Source organism: Chamaea fasciata, unplaced genomic scaffold (assembly GCF_029207755.1).
Source record: "Chamaea fasciata isolate MVZ Bird 193981 ecotype frontalis unplaced genomic scaffold, bChaFas1.0.hap1 SCAF_1, whole genome shotgun sequence".
Classification (NCBI taxonomy): domain Eukaryota; kingdom Metazoa; phylum Chordata; class Aves; order Passeriformes; family Sylviidae; genus Chamaea; species Chamaea fasciata.
This window is the reverse complement of record NW_027094086.1, coordinates 43,826,476-43,842,975: the sequence shown is the minus strand read 5'-3', so window position 1 is coordinate 43,842,975 and position 16,500 is coordinate 43,826,476. Positions and strand designations below refer to the sequence as shown.

Below are 16,500 nucleotides of genomic sequence, written 5' to 3'. Positions count from 1 at the left end.
GAAAGGATTCTATTAGTTGTGCTATCTTCATGATATCCGGTACAGCTCACACCTGCTATAAACACAGAGGCCAGTTTGCTCAGTGCACCCTCCGGTTTGCAAAGGCAGGACCTGGTCCCTGACAAAGGTTTTTAGGCGTGAATAAACAATGCATGAATAGTAACTGGCATTGATGGCGCTTCTGCTTCCTGGTAGAACCTTCTGCTCTTATCTTGTCTTCTCAGCCTAGCAATACCTCTTTTCCCAACTCCTCTACAGTATGCCCATGCCAGCACATCCCCTCCAAGAACAGAAATACCCATCGTTAGAAGGGTCAGTTACCACAAGAGGAACATTTTAAAGAAGTATGAAGTTGCCACAACAAGCACCAAATTCCCCAAAGCAAGACTGGGCTTAACAAAGCAGGGTCTTTTTCACTTACTGTGGGACAGAGGAACAGAGGGAGCAGTGCAAGGCAGAGGCATTTCTGAGGCATGCAGTGGCTTCTCCAGTGAGATAAGGCACAGAAATGGAGCTTTCCCTGCTGGAAAAAGGTGTGGTTTTCCCAGACCAGGCACAGTGCTCATGGGAAGACCGGCTCACTACAGACCCACGTTTTACTGCAGTCACTGCACTGACAAGCACTGAGCAATGACACTTGGAAAACAACGAGGCTGTTATGTAACACCAGAAAATAAAGGAAGTTCACACATCTACATGATAAAAAAAGTTCCAAAGAATTTAATGTAGATATTATTTATACATACACTTTATAAGTAGGAATATGGCAGACAGTTGAATTAGTACATAAAGTTTTATTTAAAGTTTCCCCCCTACAAGCAAGCTTCATTTACACGGTCTAGTACTGTACAAAATTTACATTCTTTGTGTGACTTATTTAGTAAGCATTTTTTCCTTGGTCATGCCTTCTTGATAGATAGAAAGATTCAGATACAGTCCTCATAAATCTTTAAATTACCTTGGTAAAAAAAAGGAACCATTTAAAAGGACAAGAAGTATCCTTTTAAAATGGTACATTTTAGTAGAGACAGGTGACAGTCAGTGTTTAGTGGCAGACCTTTTAAATGTCATACAAGGTTTCCTCATTTAGTATCTTAACAGTTTCCTTTTTTATATATATTTATATTTATATATTTTCAACAGGAAAGAAAAAAAAAGTCATGATTGCACCAAATATATTTTACAAGGAATTCCTTGGATCTGAACAATATAAATAAATACAAAACCAACTAAGATTGCACTATGTAGGAGAAATGGATGGAGATTTCAGGATATACACTCCACTTTTATGAGTTCCTTAGTGATGCTCACTGGAAAACTCCCCAAGGGCACATTCAAATATTAGCATCTTCAGGTAATTATTTTGTTTAAACATTTTTTCCAGGCATGCAGCTACCTCATCAATTGGACTATTGCATTTGTGTGGTACCAGTCTTTTCTGCATTACTCCAATTTTACAAGTTGTGTAATTCTGCTGCAAGCAAGGGAGTTGCAATAAAACTGGACTGATGCCAGAGAGAAACAGTCCCATGATATTTGCTCTCTGTTATTTATATTGCTCTCAAGCATCAATATATAGTGTAATTTCTGTGTACATTCACCCTTTTTCTATTTTGCAAAGCAAATAATGAAGTCTGTCTCCCATCTATTGCCTCTGCAGCAGAAACCAACCTCCAGTAGCTGCCTGCTCCTCACTTAATGCACTAGCATTAAGTCCTGTCGTATGTGCGGGGCTGAAAATGCAGGATCCCAGTGTCCTTTGCCTTTTATCTGGTGCAGCCAGCTACAACTAGGCAAATTCAAGGCCAGATATTTAGCTGACATAAAGTACATCCATTGGCTTCAATGGAGCAATGTCAGTTTACACCAGCAAAGAGGATGGTCCTGAGAGTAATGGATGCAGCACTAGTAAACCACAGTGGAAGAATTATGCACACACTTTAATGAGGTGCAGATGATTATATCTGTTAACTGCAAGGTGATGAATAATTGGGCACAGATTTTGTCACTGCTTTTGCAAAGCCAGGACAGAAAGACATAAGCTTAACACATAGACAGTCTGATTTGTGCAAGCAACTATGACTTCATGAAGCAAGTCCTAAATGCTACTGGTCCTGTGTGGAAGCATTCTGAACTTGCTTTGCAATGTGTAAATAATTACACAGGTTATAAGGCAGTGGAAAGTCTAGCCTTATATTACTTTGGATCAATAGTAAAACCCTCTCAGAGTGCATCTTAAGATCAACCACACAGGACTATTTTAACTACTTACCAGCATCTCTCCAAAAACGTGCATAAGCATTTCAGATTCCAAAGCAATAAACTTATGATTAAATGCAGTCTTCTTGTCTTTGGAAAGAACTTGCACAGATGCTGATAACTAACAGGTTAGTGAAAAGGAAGTAAGTTTTCTGGTGCTTTGTTAAGTGGTCATAGAAATAACTTACTTTACAAAGCCAGATTTTAAGCTGTAGGATCCAAATTCTGTTATACTAATGTAGAACCAGTCATTCCGTGTGATTTCGGTGAAATGACTCTGACTTTACACAAGTGTGATTAGAAGAATTTGATCCTAATCCCTAAGATGCTATTGCAAGAAGTGCTCTGTAAAGCATAGCTTTCATTGTAGTCTGCTTTCTGCTGCACTTGCACGTGGGGACTTTGAAGGCAGAGTGTATTAGTTGCCAAGCTGTGCAAAAACTGAATATTTCTTTACCTTTTATAATCTTCTGATGCTGTGTTGCTTGCAGAGCATATGAAGTAGTTGTAGGTTAGGATTACAGAGGAGGAGACAATTCTGCAATGCAGTGTGAGCTTTTCACTATTTGAATTCTGAAACATTCATGAAAACAACATCCTCATGACTTCAACACAGATCACATGCAGGTAAATACAATGCACAATACTGATCTTGTCTCTTCAGGCTCTATTTGAACAGTTAGCCATCTTTTTTTTTTTTTTTAAAGTTAAATTTAATGTGAGGAGTGTCTCTGCAGCAGGAAAAGTTTAAATCAGTCTGAAATGGCAGTCTGTCAGCATGTAATGTTGTGTGTTTTAGCTTCTTGCTTCATAAGACACCGGCACCTATCTGAGATGGGACAACGCTTGGTTTTTCTTTTCTTTTAGTTTGCTCCTAAAGCATAAACATGGAATGAGGGGTCAATTATGGTAGCTTTGTTTTAACAGGAATTCTCTTCTAATAAAATATTTACGTCACCCGTCATTATTTTCCCAAATGCACTCAGTGTTAGTGTCAGTGCTCCTGGCCCATCACTTGTTGTACGGAACACAGGCTGGCAATACCACAGTCGAACATGCTGGTCCTGCAAGGGGCTCCGCAACGTCACCTTCCAGTTCTGTCCAAGTCCCTTTCTCAGGACTATAGCAAATAGTAGAAGATTTGTAGGCTCCCTGTAGTAGAACAAAATGTCATATGTGTCAAAATGTCAAAAGGTCAAATGTGGCTTTGGTAAAATCCAAGTCACACATCAGCTCTAAAGATATCTGAAAGAGATGTATGGTCACTCTAACTTAAAAGCTCTTCAAGAGGTTTTGGTTTTTTCAGCAACTAGCCTCTGAAAATCAGTCTCATCTACAAGCACCTCATAAGCAGAGCTGTAAGCATATAGTCCCATCAATCACTTTTTCAAAATTCCTTCCGATTTTTAAATTACTCCATATCGGTTAATAGCGTGTAATAATAACTTATCTAAATAGAGAAGCGCAACGGTGAAAAAACACTCCATGTTCTCCACAAGCTGAAAACTAACCGAAGCTGCCCCTGTAGCTAATTCCCCTCTCCTCTCCATCCCATACATGCATACTGTATGGACTGGCCACAAGAACTCTGAAGGAATAGAAAGGTGATTGTAGAAAGCAGGTACGCACCATACTCCAGCTGTAGCCTCCTACAAGGTAAATACTGTCATCAAGGACAGCGCAGCCAGGGCCACTGCGACCCTCCAAAATGGGAGTCTGGAGGATGTTCCACTGGTCACCTTTTGGATCGTAGCATTCCACAAGCATTACATCAAGATGGGAGAAACCTGGATGAGGGCATTAAGAAAAGAGAACACGTGTTATGACATGCTGTTTTATTACTTATTTTACTGTTAAATCTATTAAATTACAGTTACGATTATATTATTACAATTATAATTGCTAAACATTTTTCTAAAATTGTTAAAATATTTTTCTAGAAAATACTTTCATATACATTTAAGGCAACCTCTGTAACATGAATGTTTTGTTATTTCAGTTCAAATAAATCTGTTGAAGGTTTTCACCGTTAGTTCTACAGTCTTCCACAAATCACGAGTCCATATAAAACCTGACCACATCAAGAAATACTCAGTAATAACTTGTCAGTGACACAAGCAGATTCAAACAAAATTCTTCCCTGTCTATCAGCGCTAATACAGGTTTGAACATGTAGGAAAAGACTGTCCTCGCAGTTTTTCTCAAAATTCAGCAGATCCAATCTATTCATAATTGAACAGATTGAATTTTGCTCAGAAATCAATGTCTAACAAGTCCAGGGAGAGTTTAGACAACTGATGCCACTTGATTCTAAGGGGACAAAGTGCTTAGCATGATGGACATGATGTGCAGGACCAGTTTCAATTTTCCAGCTCATTTAAGGTGTACCCTAAAGCACACAGCTGGGGTAAAGTCTTTAAGGTAACAAAAAAATGTAACCACAAAAATAGTGGTCCCATCTTTCCCTGGTAGGCCAGAAAATGCTCCAAGCGACTGCTGCTGTTTGATCACCAAAGGGCAGAGGGGCCTCAGCTCAAGATTCTCAAGCTGTATAAGTTAATATGAATTAAGTGATCTGAACACAGACATTGAATACAGGAGTCCCAGTTCCTGCTCTAATATTTAGGCAATTCACTATTTCAAACTACTTTCTTTATCAGAGCACTGCAGTAAAAGCATGCCTTTCTTAATATGCTGAAGTGCTTTTCTCAACCCTTCTGTCTTCTCTTCAAGGTATGACAGCAAAGTTAAGATTTTCTGTGAAAAGGGTATTTGGTGATATCAGCACTTCACAAGGGAGCTGCTTGCTTGAATATTATTTATGTCTGGAATGAGTATGAAATAATATGAAATAATTCATAATAATATGAAATAGTTATTTTCTGCCTTAAGGGTTTCAAGGGGTTGTAAAAAGGCCACTGCTGTGCACCCAGGACCTGTCAAAAGCTCTGTAACAAACTGCAGTATGCACATGACTAGCTGTGATGTGGTAAATGCACAGCTAACACTACTTCACAGTTCAGCTTCACAAAGGAGGGCTTTGCCACAGAGCCCTGCTATTCCCTGCCAGTGGATAATTTGTGACATTTCATCCACATTTCAGTCCCCTCCCTCCTCCCTGTCCTTGCAGTTCTTCCTTTTGTTTCACTGTACGGGAGAAAACCATTTTTTTCCAAAAAGTCCTTTTACCAGACAGCCACATCTTTCCAGCAGCCTGGATGTTAAATAACTCTCACAACAGTGAGCAGTTCAAGAATAACAAAGGCACCCAGGACAACAGTTGTAGAGGCAAAAATGCAAGGTTTATCAGAAGTAGGTGAAACGGTGTGGGGTAAAAAAGAAGGTGGCAGAATAGAAGCAATTCAAGACTTTGCAAGCCAAAGCATGTGCTTTAGCTTGAGAAGAGCTGTGACAGGTTTTACTTTTGTAGGAGGAAAAGCCAACACTGTGAAGCACTGAAACCTACAAAATTTGCAGGTGTTCATGTGCAAGCAGCTTTTGTCCTCTCCACCTTATAAGGTCCTGTCTATAAACAGCTATCACAGCTGGGGGTGGGGAGTGGAAGCACCGCAGCACTGAACCTGCCTGAAGGGGTTTATGCACCAGTACTATTTATCAGGGAAAATTTACATCTGGGACTTTGTCCCTTGCATGCTCCACAGACATTCAGATCTCCAACAGCAGCATGTGGCTTTACAGTGTCATGAGGACCCAGGGACTGGAGTCAGAAATGACTGGTCTTACTGGCAGTTAACACCTTTTTTTACCTTTTCTTCTATATTATGATTTTCTTTTTTCTTGTTGGGGGTCTTTTTTTTTGTTTTGTTTTTGTTTTGTTTTTGTTTTGGTTTTGTTTGGTTTTTTTTTGTTTTAAACATTAAAGGAGAAAGAAGAAAAAAAAAGAATATAAACTATCAAATATTGTCATGGGACAAAGGAGCAGGAGGTGTGCTTTTTGTCTGAGTGGCCAGATTAAGAAGCATCTTTAACAGCAATGACATGCAGGTATTAAGATAAAAATACCAGATGCCTAAGCAATAGTTATTTTAATATGAGACCTTTTCAAAAGATGAAAACAAGGATTATAATAAACAAGCTACATTTAATACTAAAAAGGGATTTAAAGTGCCTAGTCCTAGTATTTAATGGCTGGAAGTTTGCTTTTTTTTTCTCTTCATTAAATCAGGAGCTTGGTTTTGTGTGTTGCTCTGAATAAAGCTCTCTTTAACTGCATATTTTAGAAAATGATTTACAGAGGAAAATATTGCTGGTACTTTTGGGTCAAAGAATAATCTGTTTGTTTCATTGAATTCTTGGTAATGACAAATTGTCCATGCCTTTGAGTAATGGAAGCTCCCATTTTTATTATCTAAAGCATTCATTACTCATATATTTAATGTACTGTTATAATTTTAAAATAATTTGCATAAAATGTTTTTAAAATTGCTGGCTCAAGTGTCCTGTTAAATTGTGTTGCTTGGCTTTTAATGTATTTAACGGTGACTATCCAACAAAAATCTTCTTTATCAGAGATGTGGGACACTGAGATACTTTTTCGCTATTAAAAATGTGACCTTTCAAATGGTTTCCTCCAATGGCATACAGTCGATCATTCATTACAGCCAGAGTGTGGATTGCTCGTTTTGTGTTCATGTCCTGTTTTCGGGCCCAGACGTCCATCACAGGGTCATAGCAGTACAGCCAGGGGACGTATTCTCCATTGTGAACACCTCCTGCAAAGTAAATACACATCAGTTAATTAATATAAATAAAAACATTGTGCTGCAGCTGGAACTTAGCTTTCTGGTTTTGGGGTTCTGCGGTTTGCTGGGGTTTTTTATGGTGGTTTTGGGTTGGTTTTCTTGTCATACAGCAGGAATTATTCAAGACACTGGCCTGAAATATATATCTTGCCATTGTGAACAGCTCCTGCATGGGCTGCCAGGGGTTGTGGTAATGAAGACACGTAACGCCACTCGTTTGTCTCCAGGTTGTAGCACTCAACGCTGGACAAGTAGCCAGTTTCGTTTCTTCCACCGATGACGTACAAGTTCTTGTCAAGGCGGCAGGCGTAGAAACTGGCTCTCCTGGAGGACAGGGCACAACAGAACAAAACAAGCCAACAACAAACCAATTAGCCGTGTCAAACATTTCTTTCCCCCTCTCCAGTTGACTCCCTGAACTGAGAGAGCTGCTCCTTCAAATGCTACATCAGAGAGAAGTGTCCAGGAGCTTCACATGCTTACAGCTCTCCTAGAGACTGTGGCTGCTTTGCTAAGCAAATGCACAATACTCCACGTGAAAAAATACTTTATTTTTTGTGCACACATAAAACTGCCAGGAAATACCCCTTTTCAAAGCTGTTTGTTGCTTTTTCACACCCGTGAAAGATGAAAAGGTGCTCATTAATGTATGGGGCATTACCTTGTAAGGGATATAACAACTCAGTAAGACAAAGTGAAAAATGAGGTAGATAATGTAACAATAATAAATTATCTTGACATTCACTTTCTTTATGGTCCTTCAAGGGTCATTGTTCCCAATTTACTAAGAGAACCACATCATCAAAATTTTTCTTCAATTATCATTTTTTTCTTCTTTCTGCAGTACTGCAAATAGAACAACTTTTCTTATGCTAGCCACAACACTACATTTCCACCCTTTAACTCAAATGAGGTCTGTCTCCATCTAACTAACCCTGAGAAAAGTTTTAGCCACCTGTCTGCTTTTACATGCAACTCAGGTGTGTGGGAAAAGAATTAAGTCTTCCGGCGAGGACTTGGGCATATATTAGTTTGTCTTCTTCATGCCTCCAAAATTAATGGTGAATTTTTGTTGCTGAAGTAAAAATTGAGCAACAGATGATTTTGAGAGACATTGGTTGGTGTAATCCACTCTCAGGGAAAGCTCACTGGAATATTCAGCAGTAGGAATGTTTGCTAGAGTAGAGACCTTTAATTTCAAGCTGCAGTAACATGAGAAGAAAACTGCAAAAGAGCAGAGCTGGGCTTGGATGAAGAGCTGTACAAAATATTGAACGACAAGAGTCGTCAGTCCCCAACATAAAATTTTCTCCTGGGTGAAACCAGAATGACATGGGAGCCCAGAAATGAGCCGGCGGGCCAGGCACAGCAAAGTGTAGCTCTGACGGCTCCTGCAAAGCAGGCACTCTGAAGTGTGGCTGTAGCTTGCCAAGCCCTGCTCTGTGGCTGATCCAATGCACTCTGGTTTCTGCCCAGATGCCTTAATTTGAATCTGGGAGCAGCTGCATATTTCACTCCTGAATCATGCACTAAATCTTGGGGTCTTGATGGTCACCTGCACCATCAAGGACTTGAACTGCAGAGCACTGCAAAGCATTTGGATGAGCAGTGGTACACACAAAGCACAGCATCCTCAGTGAACAGCTTCGGTATGTCCAACTTCTTCCCGGCCTTCCCGAGAGCCATCCCATGACCAGGTGAGCTAGCAAAGTCTGGTGTGCCCTGTCCCTAACCTAACATGTAGCCAGGCATGTTCAGGAGCATTTCCTTCAGTGAAGGCAGGAATAAGATCTTGCTCTTTTGCACAGCTACCTATTTTCACAAAATTTGTAGCATCCTTTAACATTTTGGAGAAATCTCTCTCTTAGTTAGAAGTGTCTGAGACTGGCTGGTGATTTGTAAGTTGGAGGAGAAGTCAGGCAGACACCAAGAGATACAGCCATGGAAACAGCAGGGTTGGCTGGGCATTCAGGGAACAGATTTGATGCATCACTGCCGGTTTCTGACCTGACTTTTTGCATTTGATGCACACCTGACGGGGCTCCTCACCAGCCAGAGTCACTGAACTCCTCCTGTTCACTTCTTCGCTTTCACCCTGCCTGCACATGGGCAACCTGGATAGTGTGGGACAGAACCCCTTTCTGAGTGGGGCTGGGAACTCCACCGCAGGGAAGACTTCTGAAAAAACCCATGGAAACAGGAGGACAGGAATACTGGCAAGTGTCTCAAATCAACTGATGAATTAAAAAAGACCATTTAATTTATCTGTCAGTGGGCAGATAGAAGCTGATGGCATATTTTGCTCTGCATGGTCGGGCAGCAAATTGTGCATCTATGTTTTTAGCCTGATATTCTATGGAAACAAAGCTAATTTGATTACATTGTACATGTACCCATGTCTGCCTACTGTTGTCTCCTAAAAAAACCCCTGCTGACTGATTTCACTCTAATTTGACAGAGGCTATAGGTGTTAGAGGCAATCAAGTGTGTATAAGCTTTCTGAGAATATGTGACGGGCCTGAGGCAACACAGCCCAGAGTTGCCCCCAAAAGTAGGAAAAAGCTGCAGAGGTCACCTCCTACTAGACATGAGAGCCTGCATAGGCAGGTACACACTTTTCAACCCTCCTGTGTCCAGCAACCACAAGGCACAAAACCAGAGGGTGCCTCTTGTCAGTGCTCCCACATCCATTCGTCTGTCTGTCTGGTGAACCCATTAACAAACTGCTCTTGGCATGTTCTTGCCTTTTCTTTTTCCATTTTTTTTATTTTTTTTTTTTTTTTTTTTTTTAGTTCAGGTTTAATAAACAGAGGTGGACACAACCTGCATGCATTATTCTCTTAACTAGGATTTCATGGATGATATTCTGTACGTGTACTCCTGGTTTCATCCACACAGTGTCACTATAAGGAGCAAAAATGAAAGCATCAGCACACTTCACTCTTCTGCTTGGAAATGAACATTAACTCAGTAGCTTCTGTCACAAATGTTTTAAGCTTTTTGGTTTTTTTTATTTTTCAATGATACAGTGTGTAAGGGCATGCTGTTACAGTGTGCAAAGGCATGCTGTCTAGTGATGACTTTTAAACTGCTGTAAAATATGATTCAGATTAAACTATAATACAGCAATCTTTGCATGACAACTTTCCTCTCCATACTGAGAAGATACTATCCATTCTAATCAGATAACTGGAATGTACCTCAGGATATGGACAATAACACTATTATTTTGTGATTTTCTTCAGGACTTGAAAGTACTCGATGTTCACTGGTCTCCCAAATGATTTTCCTTCCTACCCCTTCACCCAACCATCAACCCAACCAACTCCTTCTTTCAAGTATACACATATAAAAGGTAAGATTTTCCTCATGATTTTCACACATGATGAATTTATGCCCTGAAACCAAATAGAACTACCAGTCTGAAGTTTAAAGTTACCAGTGCTGTTACTGATTGTTGCAGTATCTGCACCTGATTTCAGAGTCACTTATAGAGTGCATGCTTTGTTTTTTTTGAAAAAAAATAATCTTAATAGGGGTTGACATTACTATTATTAAAGACAAAAATAAATTGTGAATTTTTTAATCTCTTTTTTTGTGCCTATTCTCAGCTCACTCAGCCTCAGAGAGTACACTGACCTACTCACTTCCCATTTTCACTTGTGCTTCTTCAGAACCTGGTACTATGCCATGCTTTCTGCCGGTCTTCAAACAAAAAAAAAATTAACTCAGAATGTAAGAAAAAGCAAGTTGTTTTAAATGCTGTCTTGCTCCACGCACCTTGAAAAGCTCCGAGTTCAGCTGGCAAGGTGCAACAGCTCTGACTGAGGCATCCAGCTGAGGTTTGCACCATGAGTTCAGATACAACTGCCACGAAGACTGCTCCTTCAGTAGCCATCATTCAGTCTAACTGAACTGTTCTGCAAAAACCTCCCTGTTGTTATGGCATCATCAGGCAGATGTGTATTTCCAAAACTTATGAGTCACTTGCTGGTTCTCTAAACAACAAACTCCTGAAAATAGTACATACTTTTCAAAAGCATTTGTTCTTCAAATGAAAAGAAACCAAACTTGGCTTTAAAGAAAATATACTGGCGACATTGAATCCATAATGGAATTAGACTTTTCTTTATAGCTCACACAGTAAAATCAATCAGATATGGATTTTGGCATGTGAGATAAAAGTTTACTTATCAAATATTTCATACAGATTTTTGACTTGAGAATATACTGCCTGTGAATGAGTCCTACATTTACCTGGCAGTCATTTCAAAGGAGCTATTATAGTCTATCCAGCCAATTATTCTCAGACTAAAATTCCTAAATAGATTTTGACTTGATGGACCATAATGACTCAGAAAAACCCATTTAACAGTCTATCTTGTCAATGGTGCCTGCATTATGCCAGCAGAGACAGGGCATGACCCTGTACTCCTAGCAGGGGGAAAATAGCGTGGTGACTTTAATGGGAACTTTGTCTCACTCAAGGAGCTGGGAAAGAAAACTGCGTAAAAGCTCACTCTTATTTGTATGATCTTCTACAAACTGGGTCAATCCATACCTCTGAAAGCTATACAAACTCTGAGGAAGTCATTAGGACTGAGCAAACCAACCATCAAAAACATTTTAGAAAGTGAGTGTAAAATCTCTGTTTCCCAGCAATAGCCCTCATGCTTAGGAGCCTTTTAAGAAAAAAAACGGGCAGGCCTATGAGCTATGTATCCTGAACAAAAGAGGTGACAATTAACATCATCATAGCAAAGCCTTTTGCAGAAGGAACTATGTATGAGTGGACCATTGTATTTCAGTCCCTCTGCAAGGAGCTGTGGTGTTCATACATTACAGTTTGTTATGGGCAGGAGCACAGGGCACAGCTGAGTTTTGGCCTCTTGGCTGAAGGCATTAGCTTCCACCAGAGCACAAGGCCAGTCACCTGCCACATGGTTTTCCAGGGAAACACAACTGGCCAATGTGGAGGTGAAAAATTCCTACTGTCTCCTTTCTCCAACCCTCAGCTGCCTAGTTCTGCTTTCTGTAGTTTGTCAGCCAAATAAACCCAACTGCTCAGCCAGCTGCCAACAGCCCTCAGGAATTTGGCTTGGAGATACCCAGAGGGCCTAATCAGGACTCAGATTAGGCTCCACAGAAGAGGTCCAGGCTCCATACAAACACCAGTTGGTCTCCTAGTCAGTCTCTCAGCTCAGCAAGGATGACTTGCATGGCGATGCCCAATCTGATGTTCACCTCCTGTCTCCCCCATGCCAACACCTAAACTGGTGGTGACTCACTCTAGGAAGCTGAACCAGAGGGAAAGGTGTCCCTCTGTTTTAAAGTAAACAATCTCAGTTGTGAAGGTTATCCCACAGGGTTAGTGGGAATGAGGGAGAAGGCTAGGTGCTGCCAAAGTAGGGACTTAGGTCAATCAAACTGAATCTTTAACAAAGGTCCTTCAAAAATTCTGCTGACTGACATTTTTCCCCATGAAATTTGAAAAGACAGCCATATTTCCAAGTGTCTCATAAGACACACCTTGAATCACAAGGCTGCACTGAATTCAATATATCTATGACTGCCAGACACCTCAATAGTGTAGATAGTCAACAACAACAAAAAAAAGAAAAAAAAAGAAAAAGAAAAAAAAAAAAAGAAAAAAGAACTGTAATACTGACATGGAGTAAAGAAATTTGAGGGAGACACTGTGAGCTCTTTTGTACATGGGATCCACGAGAAGATGGGTGTTGAACTGAAGGAAGGACACTGAATGTTTTCTTCAGTTAACATTGTAACTTTGGATCTTCTGCCTTTGAGATTCTTCTTACCAAACATGCACAATTCTGTCCAGGTTTACAGAATTTTTCCTGTCAGGGTGGGATTTGGGATCCACAGTTCAGTTTATGTCATCTTTACAAGTCGTTGCTCAAGTCCACATCCACCTTTGCTCCTTGGTACACAGCAAGATTAAAACATGAACTCCTCTAATATGCATTTACTGACAGCAACTTCACTCAAAGACCACCTAGGACTAAGAGTTCTCTGACAAGTGGAGACATGTTCAGAAGAGCTTTTCATAGCTGGTGCGGTGGAACAGGATGGAGTCAACACATGAAAGTTTCAGTTCCCTCTAAGATATCTGACTATAATTACTGCTTGTTTACTGCAAACTCATCATGACACTTCAGTCAGGGAACATGACAGGACTCTATGGAGACTTCAGGAAAACCCTTCAGACCGTACTCAGGCAACCAGTAATTGCATAAAGTCCATGGCTATTTTGCATGAGTTAGCACTGCAGGACTTGGCATCTGGAGTTCTGAATTTGGAAAGTTTTAAAAATTAGGAGACAAATGGGCCACAACTGCATGCTGCAGTTTTATCTGTGTTTTCAATACTTCTATAGGCCTCCTTGCTCCCAGAACTAAGCCAAACCTCAGCTGCTGCTAGGATGAGAAAAAAGAAATTGAAAAACACACAGCAGGTTTTTACCTCTCTTGCATGGGTGGAAGTTGTATCCAGCTGTTAAACCTGGGATCGTATCGGCTAACAAAGTTTGTACTGTGTTTCCCTGTAAAGATAGATTATTTTGACACTCAGCTGTTTGTTTCATGTATTTAACATCATGATTGTAATATATATTACATATACTTCACAAGTTGACACCTTTTATGAAGGGTTCCCCCTTTTACAACAATGCATGATTACACTATGTGTACAGTAATAATTCAACAAATGGGGCACTGCAAGGCTTGAATTAGCAGTCACTAGCAGTGAAAGCAGATAGCGATTATTCTTGGTCTTTGTAATAAGATCTTGAAAATGTGTATTTAAATTTACTTATACATGCTGTAGCTTTTTCACAGCCACAATAAATCACAGCACTAAACAAAATTACTGCCCAAAGAGGGCATCCCCACGGTATCTTCTTTATGACTAGAATTTTGTCAGGTAAAAAAAATTAAAGGGAGAACACGTGCTTTTCTTTCTCCTTATATCATCTCTGTGTGGAACGTGGCATAACTCCATTGTGCAAATAACCAGGAGCTGCATAAGCCATCAGCATGGGGTATGCAGTGTTTGCACTAGATAGTTTATTCTCCCATGTACTTTCAGTGTAAGTTAGAAGGAATTACAGATGTGCATCGAAGGAGGAATACAGTCTTAAGAGTTTTATTCCAACTGTGTTAGCTAAAATATGAAGCATGAGCAACATACACCAGCTAACTAGCTTCTCCCTGCTGTCAAGCCCAAGAACTGTGTTCATGTCTTCACGATATTAAGATTTCACCTTATTTTACATGCAGATTGACACCAAAGCAAGAAAACTGAAGCAAGAGAGTGCATGGCAATTTCCTCTAACACCTGAGACTTCAATAGATGAGCATTTTGAAAACAGAAACCTTTGTTTATGTATGTGTGACTAAAAAATTGAATTAGAGGCTTCACAGGCCAGCAGGATAACCTAACTGCATATGTCACAGTTCTATAAATGGTCACTGGGCATTCTACAAGGTGAATATTTTTGCATCAGACAAGCCTCTGCAGGATTGGCTCACTTTGCCTGCTTCATTCCACACTTACTTCAGCATGTGTAAACAGACCATCAAGACTGTAAAGAAGAATAACAATACAGCTAGAATTTGTATTCGTAGTAATTTAAGATCATGTTCTACAAGAAAACAGAGAAAGAAACCACATTGACCGCTCTGGAAGTAAACTGATATCCTTGCCATGTTATAGGCATGTTCTATATGACGAGGGTAAAGCAGAAGACTGATGAGTAACGCAGCATTTCCCTTCAAATCCAGCATGGTGCCTAACGAGGACCACGCTGAGCTCCTCTCAAGGACATGACCATCTCAGCATCATCTCAAGACACAGGGTGAGATTCCCCATACTGTAAGGGCAACTGGTCATTCTGCCACTGGGCTTAGTGAAGTGAGGCTTTGCTTTTGGTCCTTATCTGGATTCCTTTAGTCTACACAGACAATTTAGAAAAAGAGGCATCGAAAGCTATAGATTCAGTAAGCAGCAAAACAGTAACAGCAAGCTTGAACAGGCTAGGTTTCACTGTCTAAAACATTTACTAATCTATTTCAAAAAGCAGGAATTCAAAATAATATAAATATTGATCCTAAGTTTAAACTTCTATTTTTCAAATTTTTTTTCTAGGATTTAATGCTGCTGTTACTGGGACTTCGGTGCTCATTAGTTATATAGCAGCTTGTTCATTGTTGTCATACAAGTCTGTAATTTGGCTGCCTAACACGTGTCATACACATACCCAATAAAAACACCGTGTATGTAGAAGACTGTAAAGTGCAGGGTAAAAGAAGGGTTTAGTAAGCCTAGAGTGGGAATGCAGGATACAAATCTGGGTCCTTCACAGGAAGGGAGATGAAATCAAACTAGAACAGGCACAGAGAAGAGCTACTATGGCAACAGGAAGAACAGAAAGTTTACCTTATAGCAGGAGACAAAGAAACTTGGCCCATTGCACCTAGAAATACAAAAGCTGAAAGGGGATAGGAGAGCTGTCTGTAGTACTTCAGAGGAACAAATCTCCAAGAGGGGAAAAACTGGTAAACTAAAGGCCAGCCTTGGCATGAGAACAAGGTCATTTAGATGGTCAAAGAATACATATTACTGGATATCAGAATAAGGCTCCAAGTCATTTAGAGCAATTGGATTCTGTAACAGCTTTCAAACAGGAGTAGTGGGGGCTAGAAATCTAACTGCTTTTCAAATGTAGCTTAGAAAATTTACAAAATGGGACTCTAAGATGTCTGTGATTGCAGGAAAAGGACTTGATGACCTACTTAATCTGCCTGGTGTAACTGGTTTGACTGCAGTTTAAGTCTGGACTTCAGTTTGAAAGAGAACTCTACCTATATTTTGCCTTGCTCGTCAGTCAGGAGATTGCACGTTAGGATGCACCTGTTCTGTCAGAACACAGAACTTGAGGCAAGCGAACAAAAATCAGGATTAGCATATCAGGATGATGGGACAAAAGGAGGCAGAAACTGTTATCTGCTCTGCAGCCATGCTAGAAGGTGATGGACTCTGAAGGTTATGAAGGTTGGTCTTAAATCCATGCCTGTGTTGTGCACCCTGCTTTCATCAGCGTTTACTCATGCAAGAACCCCTTGTGACTGGAAAGGCATAGCTACTGGAGGACGTAAAAAAGTGAGAAAAAATGTCTCCCATACTTTCTGGGTTGTCAGGAAGTCAGCAGAGCATGAAGGAGGTGGGAGCAACCCTTGGGGTCCACAGAGTTTCTCAAGAACCAGATGGTCTGATGGCTAAAGCATCTCTAAGATAATTCTTTACACTGGAAAAACATGCTCATTTGAAGCAGAAACTTTGCAAAGCCTTGGCAAGATGGTTCCAGGTAAGTCCATCTGAAGTCCCTCCTGTGATCTGACGATAGCAGACAAAGGCCTTTACATAAATTCAAGGGGGCATGCGTGAGCTGCCCCATGTA

General features: G+C 40.3%; 1 protein-coding gene across 2 annotated transcripts in view; it reads right to left on the bottom strand.

Moving 5' to 3' along the window:
* Nucleotides 1-714: 714 nt before the first annotated feature.
* The window catches only part of KLHL14 (kelch like family member 14), a 60,725-nt gene continuing 44,939 nt past the window's right edge, over nucleotides 715-16,500 (bottom strand). For both annotated transcript variants that reach the window (XM_066181934.1, XM_066181925.1), the window contains exons 5-9: nucleotides 13,506-13,584; nucleotides 7,156-7,346; nucleotides 6,834-6,992; nucleotides 3,889-4,046; nucleotides 715-3,411 (exon numbers count right to left, since the gene is read on the bottom strand). In XM_066181934.1, the coding sequence (XP_066038031.1) occupies nucleotides 3,271-3,411; nucleotides 3,889-4,046; nucleotides 6,834-6,992; nucleotides 7,156-7,346; nucleotides 13,506-13,584 (728 nt within the window). In that variant the 3' untranslated portion in view covers nucleotides 715-3,270. The remainder of the gene's footprint in view (nucleotides 3,412-3,888; nucleotides 4,047-6,833; nucleotides 6,993-7,155; nucleotides 7,347-13,505; nucleotides 13,585-16,500) is intronic.